The sequence below is a fragment of the Stegodyphus dumicola genome, chromosome X1 (assembly GCF_044657685.1).
Source record: "Stegodyphus dumicola isolate Sdum_Otavi_A_Nest chromosome X1, ASM4465768v1".
NCBI classification, from domain to species: domain Eukaryota; kingdom Metazoa; phylum Arthropoda; class Arachnida; order Araneae; family Eresidae; genus Stegodyphus; species Stegodyphus dumicola.
In genome coordinates this window covers 23,107,761-23,127,403 of record NC_140780.1, presented here as the reverse complement: position 1 = coordinate 23,127,403, position 19,643 = coordinate 23,107,761, and the positions used below count along the sequence as shown (strand labels likewise).

At 33.7% G+C, this 19,643-nt stretch overlaps 2 protein-coding genes across 5 annotated transcripts in view; one reads left to right on the top strand and one right to left on the bottom strand.

Moving 5' to 3' along the window:
- LOC118187434 (DNA (cytosine-5)-methyltransferase 3B-like) overlaps nt 1-19,643 on the top strand; it is a 487,890-nt gene that overhangs the window by 23,322 nt on the left and 444,925 nt on the right. The gene's annotated exons all lie outside the window — the stretch shown is intronic.
- The window catches only part of LOC146993106 (organic cation transporter 1-like), a 93,266-nt gene that overhangs the window by 26,575 nt on the left and 47,048 nt on the right, over nt 1-19,643 (bottom strand). For 3 of the 4 annotated variants that reach the window (XM_085807196.1, XM_085807198.1, XM_085807195.1), the window contains exons 6-8: nt 14,562-14,758; nt 8,270-8,481; nt 6,981-7,159 (exon numbers count right to left, since the gene is read on the bottom strand). In XM_085807196.1, coding sequence (XP_085663322.1) covers nt 6,981-7,159; nt 8,270-8,481; nt 14,562-14,758 — 588 coding nt within the window. The remainder of the gene's footprint in view (nt 1-6,980; nt 7,160-8,269; nt 8,482-14,561; nt 14,759-19,643) is intronic. The other variant, XM_085807197.1, reaches the window with a different exon arrangement.

Below are 19,643 nucleotides of genomic sequence, written 5' to 3'. Positions count from 1 at the left end.
CAAAAAGTCAGTTAAACAAAAGTCGCTATCTCCTTGTTATAGTTGATCATTTTAGTAAATGGACCGAAATTGTTCCCTTAAAACGAGCCTCCGCGAAATTAGTTACCGATTCTATTTTAAATAAATATATTTTAAAATACGGGGCGCCCCTAAAAGTTATATCGGATAATGGTCCTCAATTTGTAAGTAATATATTTGAAGACATGTGCCAAAAACTGGGCATACGTCATTTAAAAATGGTCCCGTATCGGCCGCAATCAAATATAGCGGAACGGGTCAACAGAAATATAGTGAAAATTATCCGTAGTTATGTTAAAAATTTTCATAAAAGCTGGGATAACTATGTCAATGAATTTGCTTTCGCCCTTAGGACCGCAAAACATGATACAACGGGAAAAACTCCTGCTGAGTTATTTCTAGGCAGAAAGATTATAACACCGTTAGATAAACTATTTTATGTGCAACAAAGAGCCCCAGAATTTAAAATGGGTGATATAGAAAAACTAATAAAAGAAGCAAAAAAGAATACAGAAGTAGCACAAAGAAAACAAAAATTGTATTATGACTTGAAACGACGGGGAGTAACTTATAAAGTAGGGGATGAAGTACTAAAAATTAAGCATTCACTTTCTTCAGCACCAGAAGATAAAACTGCCAAATTTTTCCCACGCTTTGAAGGACCATATGTTATAGAAAAAATAACTCACGCTGTTGTAGTATTAAAGGCAAGAAATGGTGAAACCTGTTCCGCAAACATTGACCAGATAAAACCATTCTATGACCGTAATAAAATGCAAATCTTTTCAGATCTTTTGCAGGATCCGGTACGGCAGACACCGCAGGTACAAGTTCCAGAGGTGGGAAAACGACAAGTACAAGGGCAAGCCAATGAGAGACAGAAGCAAGTGAAAAGAAAATTGCCCCGCGGAAAAATTGAAGGTACAAAGAAAAAGAAGCCGTTCCACCGTCCAAAAAACAGAGTTCACGAACACCCCCAGAATGAAGAAGGGAGAAGGACGACGTATGTGGAAAAGACCGGGAGAAAGGACGGCAACTATAACCCGGCTGTGAAACGGAAGATTGACTCATCCGACAGAACTCTCCGCAGCAAAAGTCGCCGAACTGCGGAAGGGCCATCAGCGGCGGAGGAAAAAGTACAAGAAAAATTTGAACGGCCAACAACGAGGTCCAAGCAGGATCACGACAGAAGTTTCCCGGTTCCACCAAGACCAGCTGCCTTCAAACGGCCAAGACCACAAGCAGAGGACAGAAGGAAGATGTTCAAGGGTGGCCGTAGTGGTGAAAAACGGAAGCTTCCAGAGGAAAGCACTGAAGGGCGAGCCCGTACAAGAAGGAGGATCAACCAAGTTACGGTCTGCAGCACCTTTAAAGACTGGGCCCAGAAAAGGATGTCTGAATATTACAAAGATAAGTAAAATTTTGTGTTACTTTACAAACTTAAGTTAATCTTTCATTCTTACTGCAAGTGGCAGATTTGAAGAAGTTTTACCTCATGCGAGGTCTACCTTTATCGCCAAAAGGGCGAGAAATGAGTTGTGACCGATTTTCTTATTATGTTTTTCAATTACTCGCGCGTAAAACTAAAGTTGATGTATAATAGCGTTGTATAAAGACTTAAATATTGTAAAAAGTTATTGTATAAATTTTATTTAAAACATTCTAACAAGAAAGACGTTTTAGTCTGAAAGACTTTTTGAAATGTAGTATTATTTCAATGTAGAAAGAATTGGCACTTGCTTTGAAAAGAATAGAAGTTAACAATGTACTACTAATGTATGTTTTCAAATGTGTAAAATTAACGGCATCTTGATATGTTCTTGTATACATGTGAACTGTTATTTTGAATGTTTAGAAATAACGTGATATGGTAAAAGTGAAAGTAATGTTAAAAAATTTGTTATTCGTGTGACTGTAAAGATTAAATCATGGTGAATATGTGTTAAAGGTTGAATGATGTAGTTAGGCTCTCTGACGCTACACTTTAGAGTTAGCCACTTTCAGAATAGTACCTCAGGGTCTAGAGTTGAAATTAGGGTGTGTTAAGAGGTCTCGTATGTTGAATTTTAACACGTTAGTGTTTTGATTGTAGGAGGAAGTGTTGAACACATAGACAGAAACACATTCGTGTTTGGTGTTTTTACAACACATGTCAGAGAGCACGGGGAGAGATAATTAAAATAGTCATGAATGAAATAAGAATGTTAAGAAAAGTATATTCTATATGTTATTTGCAATGTCATTCTGTAACATTTCATTAAACTAGTTTTCCTTCCAGATCTCTGGAAGGAACCAGAATTGAATAAAGCTCCTGTTTTGATGCAGTACAGATGAAAAAGAAAAAAGATTGTTGTATATTCCGGGAGCTGCTATTGTAACAAATTTCTTTCTTTTAAAATTTTCTAGTTTCTAGCTAAGTTATGTTTGTAAAAGTTTGGCCTCGCGTTAGTTTCTAGAGCTAAAAGTTTTCAACAAGGTCGTTTTAGACCTCAGTTTCAAACTAATTAACTCTGGCGGGAAGTATGTAAGGATCTTAAGTTTTACTAACGTTTATTTTATTTTAAATCTTTACTATCACTTCTTATTTTCTACTTCCGGCCAGAATTATAAGCATGAAGGAGTTTATGCAAAGTTGTCTGGCGAACGCCAACTATTTAAGTGTGGCCTTTTTGCCAAGCAGAAGAGAGGAAGCAGTGAGTTCGAAGCAGGCCGCTTACCTTAGAAGTTACGCAGTTGCTACTTTGCCTTCCAGGCCAGAGGTTTTAATCCTCTTGATAAATTAAACGTATTGTAGTGTTCACAGTCTCTGTGCTACATACGCTTCCTGTTATTATAAGGCCAATCTTATTCTAAAGTTAAATTAGAGTTTAGTTTTATTTTGATATCTTTTAAGTTAGACCCCGAGTGGAGGGTCATTGTATTCCGAAGTACGGAAGTCATTGTATATAAAGAAAAAAAATAAAGGGTTTTGTATACCCTTCGTCTGTATCCTGTCTACTTACTACAATTAGTGAACATAGCTTTAGTAAGCTCTCTGTTCTAGTCAGGTCATTGTATGTTTCCGAAGAAGGTTAGAAGAAACATTGAACCTGATAAGCTTTCAAAGAAACTGAAAATTAAATGTTTTACAGTGTTAGCTTTCTTCCTTCTTACCTCGCATTCAAAGCCTTTAAAATGTTGATGGTTAGAGAAACTTAAGCGTTTGTTCGGACTTTGCTTATATCCCCTTCAAATTTTTCATTTTAAAAGTCTTTTATAATATTAACAGAGACTCCAATTTTTCTTGCTGAAATCCGTACCAATTTTTCTTGCTGAAATTACTACGATTAAAAACGTTTCGTGTTGGTAACTCTTCGGATACTCATTTCATGAATGCCTCTAAACAAAGTTGTAGCAAGTTCAATAAATGCTTTGTATTTTGCATAATGCTGCAATACGATTATTATCTAAAATATCACAAAGGAGATTCATTTTAAAATAAAAGACTGTGAGAAATAATTTTTGTACCTGGGTTACAATATGCAAAGTAGAATATTGTTCCAAAAATAAAGCAATAAGAGTGATTCCTAAAAATTGCTTTAACTGTGCGTTCAAAAATTAAGGGAGATAGAAGATACTCAAGTTTAGGACAATATAATGAGTCTGAATGAAAGCAAGGAAAACGTAATTTGCTCGCTGTCTGGTTTCGATCTCTTTTCGTCTATAGCGCATATATGGATCATCACTCACCGTTGTTTCCTAGGACAACTACTAACTTCCTTTCTTACAGCTGGACTTGTCATTTGGGAAAGCTTTCCAAGCTTGTGAAACAATATTTTTATTACTTCCAAACTTTTGGGTAATAGACGTAAAACCGCGCTCTTCCTCAAGCTTGCCAATCGCTCTACCACGTGTAAAAGCATTTTGATGTTTTCGTAGCCATACTGCACATATTTCACTTGCGATAATTCACTTTTATAAGAATGCCCAGAAATTCACTTTCATTTCTTCTTTTTAAGATGCCTTGCTCTACGGGCGCTGACTCTTCATTTTGGGCGTGTCGTACCTCCTGATGTCATAGTGCTGATTATTTGTATATGCATCTGCTTTCTACTGAGTTGGCTTTTCATTGTATTGATCGCAAAAAGCCCATTTCAACAATTTCATGATTCTATGTTGAAAATTGAATTTTGCTCAATAATGTAGGAAAAAGTAAAAACATCGACTACGTTGATGTTGCTGCGATCATGGGAATGTGATCCAGAAAGAATAGCTAGGTAAACGATCAAGTTAATAGCTTTCATAGTGCAATGGAAAGCCGGATTGGTTAGGATTCGAAAGGTCCGGAGTTCGAATTCTAGTGAATTTCCTTTTTTGTTAAAACTTTGACTCTACGAATATAATAAAATTGGGATTATGCTTTTAGATTTAGTGACTACATTAAAAATAATAAATAACCTTGTTTCTTTGTTTTATTCCTCTTCGAACATAAATATGTGTGTGTTCAGGTAAATTAAATTATTTTTATTATTTTAGTTCCTCGAAAAATTAAGCTATAATGACCTGTACCAATTTTTCTTTCTGAAATTACCACGATTGAAAACTTTTCGTGTTGGTAACTCTTCGGACACTCATTTGATGAATGCCTCTAAACAAAGTTGTAGCAAGTTCAATAAATGCTTTGTATTTTGCATAATGCTGCAATACGATTATTATCTAAAATGTCACAAAGGAGATTCATTTTAAAATAAAAGACCGAGAAATAATTTTTGTACCTGTGTTATAATATGCAAAATAGAATATTGTTCCAAAAATAAAGCAATAAGAGTGATTCCTAAAAATTGCTTTAACTGTGCGTTCAAAAATTAAGGGAGGCAGAAGATACTCAAGTTTAGGAGAATATAATGAGTCCAATATTTTACAGAAACAGAAGACATTTTATTTTTGAATTATATAATCTTTTTTGAAACAAAATACAGTAATAGATGAATAAAATCTCTGATTTACTTTAAAGCAAATACGTATTAAATTCAGAGAAAAAAATACAGCTCGATAATCTGATTTTTCGAATATATGATTGAGCTATCCCTGTTAATTCCAATAATTGGAGTTTACTGCAATACACTCTGAAGCGCATTTAAGGCGATTTGCTCTCTTTTTTTGGCGCAATAATTGTGTGGGTTATTTCTATACTTCATAACAGCATATAACTTTATTCTTAAAATAAACTTAGCTCTTTCCACTTTTAATTTTAGTATACTTTTCCTATTGAAATATTTCTGTGTGATAAGAATTAATAACTAAATTTCGCAATGCCTAAGTTACGACGGAAAAAAATTCACATTAAAAAATGAAAAGAAATTCGAGTCATGAATTTTCTGCTCACACAAATTAAATCCATGAAACTTTGCAAGTATCACATTTTAATGAGATAACAATAATATTATGAACCACATTCAGACATTCGATGGAACAAAGAGAGAAAACAAATCTGTTTTATTCCAAACTGCATCACTATGATGGATTTAAAAGTGAATGAAATTAAATAACCATGATATCAATAATTTAAAGCATGTTTTTCAAACAAAGAAAAATATTTTCATTTAAGTCAAATAAAGGTAAAATCTGAAATGAAAATAATTATTTTAGATATGTAAAATAATTAAACTGGGCATCTATATTAAGATTCGTATTCAGAATTTTAGGTGAAATAAGTTATAATATCTTTAAAACACATTAACAAAATTTTGCGTTTGGGGCATTATGAAATACATCTATGTTCTTCAATTTAGTGAAATCTGGTTGAATGTAAATAATTCAGCTTGAACTCAAAAAATAATTCGCATTTTCCTGCATCCTAAATCAAAAACTCGGTAGTATATTCCCCCTTTTACCATGCGGAACACCATTCACCTTTTATTAGAAACAAAATCCATTAGATTTATTTTACGGTCGGGCAGGAAATTTTTTTAAAGTAACACTACTCTTAATTAATTTCTTCAGTGCAGCATAATGTAAAGTTAAACAAGCTGCGAAATTTCGTATTGAATTTTCATAAAAATATTCAAATGCAAAATTTTCTGAAAACCATACATTTTGTAATGCTGAAAGCTAATGTAGTGAGAAGTAGCAGAACATCCAATGGAATAGAAGAGTAATGTAGTACAAAAAGAAGGGAAAGTCTTAATTATTAAAAAAGTTGAATACTTAAACCGGGTTGTGGCAATTAATGGAATGGATTTATTCCTTACAAGTGCCATAACAGATCTTAACTTGGATGAAGATATTGTCCTTTCTATCTGATGTCCTCATTCATTGTTCTTATGATACAGGTTAGAACTTATTCCGATATTAGTCACTAAAAAGCTCTTTGTCAACATTTCACGTTATATCTGTCAAAATGAAGATTGTCGGTCAAGGCAAAGTAGATCGAGAATCTTCCACTTGTATTCAAGGAACTATATTATGGCTGGAAATGGTGTAGATGGGATCAATGTTTACTTATTTTCCTAGGAAGATGATTGCAAAATTTTCAGCTATGATATTCTACAGGACAAACTTTTAATATTTTAACTCTACATAAAAGAGAGGGAATTTTCAGAGTCAGAAAGAAGGTACGGAGAATATGAAATATTAAAATAACACAGAAATACAATTACCTTTTTAAAAATTAAGTAAATGAATTGCAAGCAACGAGAGAAGGTGTTAATTACAAGTGGCCATAGAATATGTTAATTACACGAAAGCTGTGAAGAATTGGGCATCAGAGGTACAAAATGCATTCACAGAGACTGGAAGCTCTGAAGAACTGGGCATAAAACAGACTTAAATTATAAACGTTTGGCTAAATGTGTAAACCAGCCACACAACCAGCACATCCCTAGATCTAGAATCAAACCCACGGCCACCTATCTATGTTTTCGATGGTTTTATCCGCTAAGTACAGGTGGACACAAGAGAAAACATAATGGACACATACGTACCAAACGTACAACAAAGGGAGACACAGTGCTTCCCAGGCCTCCAAACGTGCGAACGAACGAGATGGCTCTTCCACGAATGACTGTGGGAAATGACTCATTTGTAAACGTGAAAGTAATATCATATGCAGCGGCGTAGCAGCATCTCATTGCCAAAGCAAGGACCATTATTGCTTGTTTTGCTGCAAAAATATAGAAGGTAACAATTACTTAATGCAGTTATAATATAAAAGCACTTGAAGTCCTCTAGATGATAACACTTCATTTTTGAAGCAATATTGGCATTACGCTAGGAAAAAATACAGAAAAATCTATCAGAGGTAGCTGGAAGCGTATGCTTAGTTTTTAGTGGAATGAACATGTTATCAGTTAATTTGGGCTTTAGAATATTTTTGATGATTCTAGTTACTTTCTATTCTTACATAGCTTACTTTTATTTCTAAGTAACGATGATTTCGGTCATAGATGAGAGACATATTGATGGTTTTGTTTTCTAAATGTAAATAACCTTCTTCGTCCTTGCAGAAGACGTATACGGCTAAAATCCACCGGCAAGAAATTAACGGCTTCATTTTTTTCTATTTTTGATTTCGCGTATTGACGCTAGATATCATATGCCTCTATAATTAATGCTTGAGGAGATTTATTAGAACGAATTTGTAGTGTATGCATGGCTCTTTCACGCACGACGATGCAATGTTAACTCAAAGTTGTTTTGATGAGTACTTGCTTAGAATGCAGTTTATAAGAGAGCTTGCAAAATGAAAGTTAATGATTTAATGTGTTATATGTACGCAAAAGACCTGAGCCCAAATGCTACGTTGTCGATACGTCACTTTACGCTAATGGGGCTCTTAAAATCCATGAGACCTTGTAAATGCTGCAGTCGCGCATTTCAAAACAACTTTATAATTCATGTGGCCTGACTAACTGCCATTTCTCAACGCGTTGCCATTAAAAGCGCCAATAGATCTTTATCTTTCGAAGTAATGCTTATCTAATTGAGCGATTTGAAAGTAATGTGAGTACTTAATAATTTATTTTATTTGTAATGATATTTGATGTAATTTATTAGAGACCTGATTCGTATAGTTTATAATATGCTAAATTTTTAATTTTGATAAACATTTTAACGATTATTGCACTCGATAAAAGTGTTCCTAACGTCTTATGTTACACACGTCAGAACGGAATAATAATTTCTGTGCAGTCTAACCGCGAATTTTCCTGAAATTCAAATTCTTCTTTTCCTTTCGTATTAATTTCTTATTTATTAAAATTTGGGTACTTACTATCGATGCTTGCACTGACTATTCCTAGCACACCACCTAAGATGAAGCAACCAGCATTTGTCCATCTCCGACCAAACTTATCTATAGTAAAAAGGCAAAAAAATATCCCAAGCATCTCAGTTAGTCCTCCGACACTGTATGCGATGTACATGTTAAAAGGTAAATTACTGGATTCTAAATTATTACCATTATAGCACATGCTGGCGGCAAACCTATAGAGGAAGACACCATAAATTTTAAATTTTTTGAAGTACATGTGTTTTATGAATAAGCTGAGCATTATATAACTGATATTAGGAATTTTGTAATTTTTAGCATTTCTCAAGCATAAATGCAAATATTTATTTAATAATTGATACATGTTCTCGTTATTGATCAACCCCGTGCATTTAATTATTAATTTGATACAGCGGTTACATACGTTTAGGAGAGACGGAGTACACACAGTTAAAATGCTACCCTCATATTACAACCGTGCATCTCCACCTGAATGCAAAGTATACTCAGTATAGGTGTGGCCAGCAAGATCACCACCAAGATTTCACTTACGTTGACTACTTCTTCACTTCTTCTGAGGGTACGTCAAGACACTGGTGTATGAAGCCCCCGTTAACAGTGCTGAGGAACTTGTTGCATGCATCGTGGCAGCTGGTGGGGAACTCTGAGTCACGCCCAGTATTTTCCAGAACAACAGATCTTCCATACGGCGGAGATGATGTGAAGCCTGCGTCACGGTCCGGGGTCGGAGTTTCGAACACCTTCTTTGATGACGATCGTTGTCTGTTTTTGTTCTAATTTCTTGGTTTCTGCTATGCTAAGCATAATAAAAACGTTTTTCTAAGCCTGTACGTCTTTCCTTTCTTGTGTTTTACGTTGTCGCTATCGCGCCGGGAAAGCGTTTCCCACCATGCATTGCTATGTGATTTTCCATGGTCTAGGTGTATTCTATCTCCTGAAAATTTGGATCCATTGTGCTAAAAGACCCTGTATATATATGTGATCTTACATTTTGGGCATTCAATTGCATGCTTTCTCAGAGATGCTGTAAATTAAAAATTTTTCTTCCCGTTCACCACGTCCCTTCGTGGTGTAATTGGGAAGTGCGTCCAGCTAGCAATCGGAAGGTCTGAAATTCAGGCGCCAGAAACGGCATAGCAGCTCCTTTTTTCGCAGCTCCTGTTCCAAATAAACCTAATGACTTTACAATATAACGTCGAGAATAGTAACAATAATATAATATAATAATAATATAGTAATAATAGTAAAAATGTTATTTTAATTCACTTTTCATTTGCTTGCCTCACATTAAAAAAATCGTATAGTAGACCATGGCAAAGTTTAGAAATATTTAATATTAATACTTGAGTTATGAATTTTCCAAATAGTGTAATAATTTTTATCTAAAAATATCTTTAAATATCTTTAAATATCTCGAACATTCTATAACTGTACGTGTAGAAAAGGCGGGAAAAGCAACTTTACTACGGGGGTGTGGATTTAATTCCACGTACTTTCAAATAAGAGAACATCGCCATTAAAAATGAAAAGAACATATAGTTAGAATTTTAAGTGTATTCTTGACTATGGAATTTTATTACAAATATATATATACAGACACGTTATGTATATATATATTATTATGTACATAAAATTTCGAAGTTTTGAGGCAATGCCCAGTCAAATTTCTATAACCCGAAGGAAACCGTAAAAGGATTCTAGTAATCACAAATTAGACTTATCGAGAAAAGTTGTTTGCATTGTTTTCAAATTCTATGCTTCGACATTCGTTATCGTCTTACAGAAGAATGAGCTGTAAAGTTTCCCTGTAATTTATCTCACGGCTAAATAAAACGTTAAAATTTGCCTTCGCGTTAGTTAGGCATTTAAAAAATTTATTATTTCAGACGTCTTTTTCAGAATTAGGTAATATTATTAAAATTTTTTACGAAGTTGTTCTATGATTATCTCAAGCATAATAGAATGTTTTAATATTTATGAAATGTTTTATGAGTTATTCCACGCAGATAGTTGCTCCATTATCCTGATATCATTTCCCAAATGTTTCTCTGGTATCACTTCTTTTTTCTAGTGAAGCCTAAAAAATAATTATTTCTGATTTAATTCTGAAATCACAGCCTCATAATTCAGGAGCTTACGGATTTCATTTTTCACAAAAAATTCTTGTTCTTCGAATCGGTTTTTCACAAGACCAGCCAGTCAAATAAATTAAAAAAAAAAAAAAAAATCACTGCCCTGCCATCTCGCTTTGTTGTGGTTACAGAGAAGGAACAAATATGTACATTGGCAGGTTGTTTTCATGAGAGGAAATTTGCAGTAAATATCGCGTGCCTGGTTAAAATTAAGACAATAGGCATGTTGAACACAGAAATACTGAATAGTAACTGGGTGTTTCAAAACGTATTTTACGTAAAGATTTTAAAATAAAATTTTTTTCGTTTATTTCTAGGGAAAATTTGAAGTCTTAAATACGTTTTGTGTACAGTGGGACTACTGGGAAATACAACAGCTTAATACTGTTGAAGAAAGCAGGGTACTTACGTATTATCGCAACCAGGTTGGCGCTATTTGTAAGTTTGAGTAAAAAAGTATGAATAGAAAGAAAATGTACATTTATTAATTGCAGATAATTTTTAATACAGTTTTTTATATTATTTTGTTTTAAAATATAAAATAGCGATTAAACCCTTCCGGTTTCGAATTTGAATAAGTTGCATAATTATTTTTTGGCGGAAATCTTTTGGCTATTGCTTTTAGCACTGATTGAAAACCGTATTCGCCATAGCCATGTACACGTCGACTTATTTTTACTTAAAAAAACATCCCAGAATTGCACAAAAATGGCATCGCGCACACTCTTGACTTTATCCATGTATACTGCTATTTTCTCATAAATTACAAAAATTTGCACGAAAATGCAGGAAAATTTTGTGAATCTCCACATGCTCTTTTTACGAAACTACGTATAACACGTAGGGTTGCCGTAAGTAGGGTCGCCAAATTTGGCAATTTATGCGAATTTTGGCCTGGTTGCATAAGTACCGAAAGTAGTGTAATACAATTACGCGAACATTTTTATAATATCTTATTGAAGCAATATTGCCTGCCATTTAAGTATTTAAACTACAGAGAACATTCATTCACTGAAATGTTTAAGAAGGTATTTTAAAATTTAAACGTTACTTGAGTGTAACACATTGTTCTTCAAAAAGTAGTTTTATAAGGTACTTACGCCCCCCCTTTCCGCATGCCTTCGTGGTGTAAAGGTAGCAGACTCGGCGCGTATTCGAGAGGTTCAGGGTTCGAGTCCTGGCGAGGGCACTGCGGATTTCTTCGATTTCCTTGCTTCGAAAAGTTCTAAAATGACTCTAAAGTGGTGCAAAGTGGTGGATGATGATTCTTCACCGCCAGATTTGGCGACTAGGGACCCCTAATCCCCAGTCGCCCTTTAAAAGGGAGAGTATTTTCTCCCTCCTTCCAGAATTCCTTGGCGGTGTAACGGTTTGCACACTAGGCACGTATTCGAGAGGTTCATTTCCTTTATATTTTGATTGTTAGCCTTTTTTTTAGGCCTTTAAATGTTTTCTGATTTTTATATTTCTTGAAGCGCTTTTATATATTATGTAGCATAGAAAACAACAACATGTAGGGGAAAGAAATGAATTTAATGAGATTAATTGAATTTGTTAGAAGAGAATATGAGTTCAGTTAAAGCGGTTTAAAGTCTCAGTGAATTCATTAGAACGAAACGTGTTAACGTTTTCTAGTTGATCAACTTGGTTTGAAGCTTAGAAATACTTTTCCCTTGACAAGTTCTGCTTGAAGCTTTAAACGGAGGAGATTAACAAAAAAAAAAAAAAAAAAAAAAAAAAAATTGGTACTCTGTAATTTTACCCTTTTTTCAGTAGTAACGTATTTAGTTTATCACTTGCCTTTTCTTATATATTTCATTTCTACATGATGTTTCAGGAAAATGATAGGATGCTTTCAAATATTTAAGCGGCTTTTGTTAGGTTTTAAATTCTACACTAATTTGAAATATATATATAATTACAAAATTCTTTTGAAGGGCCCACCAGCGGCCGAGCGGTAAAGTTTCTGAATACTGGTAGTTCGGTCTCGAGGTTCGAATCCCGCGAACGGGTTGGCTGCATGGGCGTTTTCGTGGTTTTCCCCATGTGTAACGTGTATACGACTCAGTTTCCCTTAGAAAGTCCTCCACGAAGGCATCCCTCCCCTTAGGCAGTAACCCTAGTGTGCTTTGCCATAATTAAGTACACCAAACCAATTCTTTTGAAAAAGCGAGCTGACGTTTCGTAAGTTGATAATGTTTGCCAACTTACTACAAATATGCATACCATATGGGAATCCTTTTGAAAAAAAGTCGCGAAAACCACAAACTTGCACCTGATAAGCAACTTTTACCTTTTCTTTTGTAAAAAAATGGCATATTGCGTCAAGGTGATTGCGTTAATACGCGAGTACTCTCTAGTGATGTATTTCGGCGGTAAATATTCTCGAATAACAATATTAATTTAATAATGAAATTGCCCTTTTAATTATAAAAATTCCCCAACACCAAATATTTTCCGTTTGAGCACATATTACGTACTAGAAAGCTTCAGTACTTATTCCAGCTATTAATGTTTAAAAATCTGAAATGTGAAACTTCAAAAGATTTTTGTTAATTAACTTATTTGCCTTATTATTTTTTCTGTGCTGTCACTTCTACTTTCGTCAGCTCCCGCAGAATGCTAATTATCTGCGTGCAAATAAGAACAGAATTCTTGAATTTTCATCGAGAATTTTGGCAGCGAAGGTGACCTACGTGATATTTTCCAGCCCAGCTCTCAGATTTTCTGTAGACCGCTGTTAGCCTTTTGCTAGCCGCGTTTGCTCGCGTTTCTAGAATCCTGAGTGAAACCTTGATAGGAATTTAACTTGTGAATTTTGGAAAGTTAATTACTTTAATTTTACTTCAATACTTTCATGTTAGTTTATAAGGTATTTCTTCCACTTCCCTAGCGTGCCTTCGTGGTGTAACGGTAGCACGCTGGGTCGATATTCCAGAGGTCCGTGGTTCGATTCACGGCGAAGGCGGTTGCATATTTTTCATCTCTCTGGCTTCCAAAAATCCTAATATCTCTACAAGTTTAAATCTAATAAGTATGGAATTGTAAGTACAAACTGTGCACTGTTAAGTTTAGAGGTGTAATACAAATGTTATTTAGACTCTCCCATTCCCACTGGGTTTATCTGAGCTAACGAACACAACTAACGTAGTCGACCCATCTTCAAAAACCAGTTTTTTCCCATAGGGCAGCAAGCTGAAAAATCTGAACTGCAGGTATAGCGGAGCTAGTCGACACATGGAACTGACTCCATTAGCTCAGATAAACCCCAGTGAGAACGGCGCTTGTGTCGCAAGTTATGCTAAAGAAAGTTAATCTAATTAATTGTATAGTAAATATGAATACTTACTACATATCCCTAGAGTCTGAACATAAAATGTGAATCTTAAAGATTAAATTTCTTTAAGCTTCACATTTCATGTTCACACACTAGTAGATATATGTAGTAAGTATTCAGATTTACTATGCAACATGAATACTACATTACACTAATTGCTTTGTAACCCAGTAGTAGAATATTCGGAAAGATGTAGGAACTTACAGGAATCATCACAAATGTTTGTAAAAAAATAGCTAAACCTTGCAAAGGAATTATCGCATTCTTTCATGCCTGATGTCATGGAGTAAAGGGTAACACATCCGACTAGCAGCTGTAAGAGATTCGGTTCTAATCCAGGTGAGGGCATAGCTGATTTTACGAGCTCCTTGCTCCTAGAAGAATAATAGCTTTACAGCTGCACCCGAATGAAAACATGGTGGAACAGTTTTAACTTAGCTGGCTAACTTAGCTAAGCATAATTTTTGGTGAGAATTTATATGGTTAATACGCATCCCGATCGAACTAAAGAATAAGAGATTTGCCAATTTACAAAAAAAAGTTTCTTCTTGTGAATAGCGGAAATTTCTAGAATTACTATTTTTACATTTTGCAATTATACGTGATTAGTTAGCAAGAAATTTTTTAAGTATCACAGCTTAGCTGTATGGTTATATTTATTTAAATTCTCTGACTGTAACAACTCATCTGGGAAATAAAAGGGCAGTTATTCATCTAGAATAAACATACTAAAAGTTTAATGTTTTCTTACTCGGCATCGTAAAGTGGAAGTTTGCTAAAAATGATGCTGTAAATTGATGCTTACCAAATCACAGAGAGAAAAATAAGCTTTTTCCTCAGGTTTGGAGATCGTATAAGCTGTAAGATGATACTGAAAAGTGGAGCCTCGTTCTTCTTTTTCAGGTTATCTGTTTTCTCATCATCAGTTTTAGAGTTGCATCGATTACCTCTTGTTGAAGGTTTAGAATTTCCTTGAGATTTTACCTCCTCGTATTGTTTTTGCTGAAACGAGCATTTGTTTACTTATTCTAGAATAACACTGAAAAAAAATGTCCACAAAATATATCAAACGACGAAGTCATGCTTGTAAACTTCAAACGCTTTTCATGTTACTCAAGTCCTAATTACTGAAAGATGGTATTTAAGATATTTTATTTGATGGGGGCAGGATTTTCCAGACCAGTTTATGAAACATTAAAACATTGCACATATAACTTATTATTATTAATAGTAAACGTTTCATTAATTCTGCATTACAGTCAATAAGCATGCAATGCAATCATAGTATAAGAAACATCATGAAGCCTTAGAGATAAGCGTTAGTAATGAAGAATAGTGTTTTCTTATTATTAGATTTCTGTATGTTTCCAGTAAATAATTTTATATTAGTGATACATTAAGAAAGTATGCTCACGACTCAAATATGATGATTCACAGAATCGTGTAAATGTAGTTTAGTAAATGTTTCACGTAAATGTAAATTCCATCTTAGAAAAATAATTAGTTGTCGAAAGGTAATTAATTAATTTGCAACTTATAACTTACTATTAGCTAAATAGGAGGATAACTTGCTTGTAACTTGCAACTTGCTCGTTAAAGCCTCGTGGTATACTTTGTGGAGCACGAGGAGTTAGTATCAGAGTTAACAAAAAAAAAAGGGAGGGATTTTTTCCTAGAAAAAAACAGCCGTTTAATTATTACTGATTAGAGAAATTTTAGTAAAATAAGCATATAATGTCCTTTATCTATATACATTTATGAATGATGCTCCAATGAATAATCTCTTGAAAATTATGTTTTCAATGTTTGTTTTTCAATAAATTCTGTTTCGTTCTCGTTGAGACCTTTGGAAAAGATTTAAGTTACCTAACAAGACTATTTTCATATTAATTATCAGAGCACGCATGTTTACCGTCGATCCGTAAAGGTTGCACGAGTCTACATTATTGCAAACATTTCGCTTTTTTACTTTTTTGTATCATTAATTTACTTTTTAATTCGCCTACCGGGCTTACCAGGCTTCAGACATATCAGTACTGGCCTTACGCACATTTTTTTAGAAATTGAAACTTTTATGCTGCCTTCTAATTGATAATTTTCAAAAATTATTAATTCTGTAAGATTTTATTTAAAGCCTTTCTAAAAAAATGCTGAAGAAAGTTTCCGTCATGGAAATCTTTCAAGTCATGAAAGTTTTCGTTTAAGAAAAAATAGGCTAGCTCTCATGGACTGGATATTTTTAGTTGATTTTATTTCAATGCAACAAATTTGTATAAACTATAACGTAGACTTGACAATCATAAACTGAGCTCGAAGTTAGAAGAAAGTTCAGTGAATTACCACTAAATATTTAAAGCTGTTGTGAAGTGAAGTAGTAATTGGAGCGAGGCGCCGCTGTTCAGGACGTTAAGCCTGCATGCTGAATTTTTTAATGTTTTCTTTTTGTATTGCGGACAGCTTAGAAATTGACATCTGAAGCAAGAGGGACTGTTTGATGGAAATAAATGTTTTTTTTAGTAAAATTTTGCTTATTTATTCAAAAATGCACCCAGTCATGGGTAGAGACAATCCGTGATTGATTGAAATGTTCGTCTTTTTTTTTTTTTTTTTTTTTATCTGTGTTCTTCGTAATAAAAGTGCTACAAAGTCAGGAGAAAAGTTTAAAGACTCCTTTATGAACTCAAATAAATTTCACAGACGGCACTGATTCGTGGTTACAAAAGCCAATACTTTTGGCTTAACTCAAAAGTTAATGAATAACTTGAGCGCAATGACGTTAAGTACAGCCTAACACACAGGCTAATTATCGGGCAAGCTGCCTCTGACTTGAAAGTCGGCATAAACAAGCTTGATGACAGGCTCAACGCCACAGAAATCTAATCGCTATAGAAACAAAGATATCAGCGTTGCCTTCAAGCAGGTAGAACACGCTCTGATTTCACCTTTTAAAACCTTCCCTTAATATACTAACTTCCTTCTACCTTATTTGAATACAAGCGTGGTAGTCAATTTGCAAATCTGTCAAGAAAGTGTGAGTTGTAAGCAAGAGCGATAGGAAAGCTGCTTAAAATAACTGTTGTTTAATTTAAATAAATCCCCACGAAACCTTAATTTTTAAATTCTCCAACGAATTTTAATTCTTAACCACGAATTTTAATTCTTAAATTCTCCAAAAACTGTTTACAAAACTACTTATACTTGTTTACAAAACTTCGAATTTTCTATGCATATTTAAATGCTTGCAACGTAAAGGTGTCAAAAATCCTTCACTGAGATACATTCATGCATATTTGCACCCTTTCAGGCAATTAAACTCTTCGACTCTAACCTAAGATGAACTTCTCTTTACTTACGGAAGTATTTGTTGTACATGAAAGGCTTCACCTTAAGAGGTTTCTAAAAGTTTGATTGTTATCATTACCGGAAATCACAAACAGTGACAGCAACAATGCTTTGTTTATTTGCCGGAGCACATGTTAATAGCATTAGATTATACTAATCTTTGAATTTTTAACTGATTATTTGAATTTTTAACTGAATTTGAACTGATTATTGAGAAGAATACTGACGAAACAAGCTCGGTTTAAAAGATAATACTCAGTTGATAAACTCTATTAATAAGCAGTTTGAAAGTTTCTAAACAGTCATGAGTAAAAAGATATAAAAGAAACATATTAAGATAAGTCCAATGTTTGTGTGTAGCAATGTGCAGATTAATTACCGAAGAATTAACAAGAACTTAATAATGTTTGACTTATGCTTGATTACTTCTGATTCTCAGAATATTATTCAGCAAGGGTGGATGCCCTGAATGCAGAAAACGACGACTTTGTTTCATAATCCTTTTGCAATTCCCATTCATCTTTCAGTTTTATATGACATAAGACGCGAGTTTTTTTAACAAACTTCCATTCATTAAACTTCCTGCGCTTTACTTTGTGACATACAGTATTTATAATTTCATCTTTAATTAATTATTTATACAAACATTAATCATAAACAACAAAATTTTTCGAAGTTCAAGTAAGTATCTACCTATTATTTCTGATAGTGTTTTAAAATTTCCGATAAGTATTTGAATTAATCACTCTAAAAAGACAAAATGAAGTCATATTTCTGTAGTACATAAAGCATATTATGAAAGGAAATAAGAGTTTTTAGTCATTTAGCGACATGACGAATGATTTCAAATGTACAACTTGGATAAAAGATAAAACTTAAATTTCTGTAATCTAATTTCTCTGTAACTGTCTAATACAGCGTTTCTCAGACTTTTTTCAAGTGGACAGCACTATTATAAATTAAGTGTTCTGCTGACCACTTTATTCTTGACCCTTTCCAAAGCAGATTTTTAGCATATGTTACAGTATACTTGCATTTTAAAAATGGAATTGATTAAAATTCATTTAATTTTATATCGATATTAAGTAGCTAAGTTAATAAAAGAGAACTCGTTATGGTTTTTAATATTTCAAGGATATTAGAATTTGGATAATCTTTATAACATTAGTCAAAAATTAAGTAAATGTTAGTACTCACAATTAGCGAGATGGGTTAGCATGCCGATTCTTGCACAACTTTTATGTTTGGATGTATGTTGTTAAGCTTAAGTCTAAGATCGGCACATGCATCAGCACTTTGTTTACATTTTTAATTTCAATACTTTGTTTTTAATTGCATTAGTGATGAAAACACTTTCTCATACAGTTAAATAGAAACAGACGAAATTACAATTTTTAAAACACAGTTGTGTAGCTCATTACATTTCGTTGTTATTGGTACGATGGCGAGAAGCACCACAGTCATAGTGCTTTATATCCGTCTTTTGTTGCTAAGAGTAGATTTTAGGTTTCTGAATATGGCAAAGCTAACATTGGTTATCTGATTAAGAGAAGGAATGCCTTGCTAGAGGGCTTTCTAAAGAATTCACGTCACACATGGAGAAAACCAATCATGCAACTAGACCGTTCACCTTTGACAGAACCTAAGTCGAACTCCCAGCATTCAGCTGTTTTTACCACTCGGCCACTAGTAGGCATTACTAAGATTAGAAAGAGAGCACTTCCACTAGAGTGGGAAGTCCAGATTTAGGGTAACCAATAATAAATTTCATAAAATGTTTGTCTTGGATAGATAGGCGATTGATTGCAATGTGTAATTTCTAAACTCTGTGATTTATAGCGTGGTATACGCATTTAATTCGAATTTCATTTTTATCTTTTTTTTTTTTTTTTTTTTTGAAAATCTAGGAGGATCACAAGATAAGACTTCCAGAACCACTTGTGGTCCACGGACTACAAATTAAGAAACTCTGGTCTAATAAACTGAATAAAGCCAAATTTGTTCACGTGCTATTTTAAAGGATGAGGAAAAGGATTCTATGAAAGAAAATAATTTTAGGCAGAAAGTCTGTTGATAAAGAGAAATATATCTATGAGTTAGAAGAGATATGCGGAAAAGAGAATAAATAATTAAATATTTAAAGTAAATCTAAAATGAAGTACTCGAGTTTTAACTTTGTCTTTTACAAAAGCTAAGAAGAAACTTAAAAAAAACTTAAAAGCCTGTCATAGCAAATAGTATCGTAACTCATTCATTTTTTATTTAGCATGTCTGAAATATCACTGACCGATTACCGTTGTTCTGGGTTAGAAATTACATTTAGTACACCAGACGCTCAACGTACAATGCAATAAGTCTGGAAAACAATCCCTTACATGCTGCTGGAAATATTAAGACACAAGTCGGGGATATTTCTTTGACGACATTTTTTTCTAAAAGTAACCCAACAGCTCAAAATACCACCGCATATCAGATTATCTGAGGATCATTCTTATAAGCTTAGCAAGAAATTATCTTTTTCTTCTGCGAAATAATGATGTAAAAC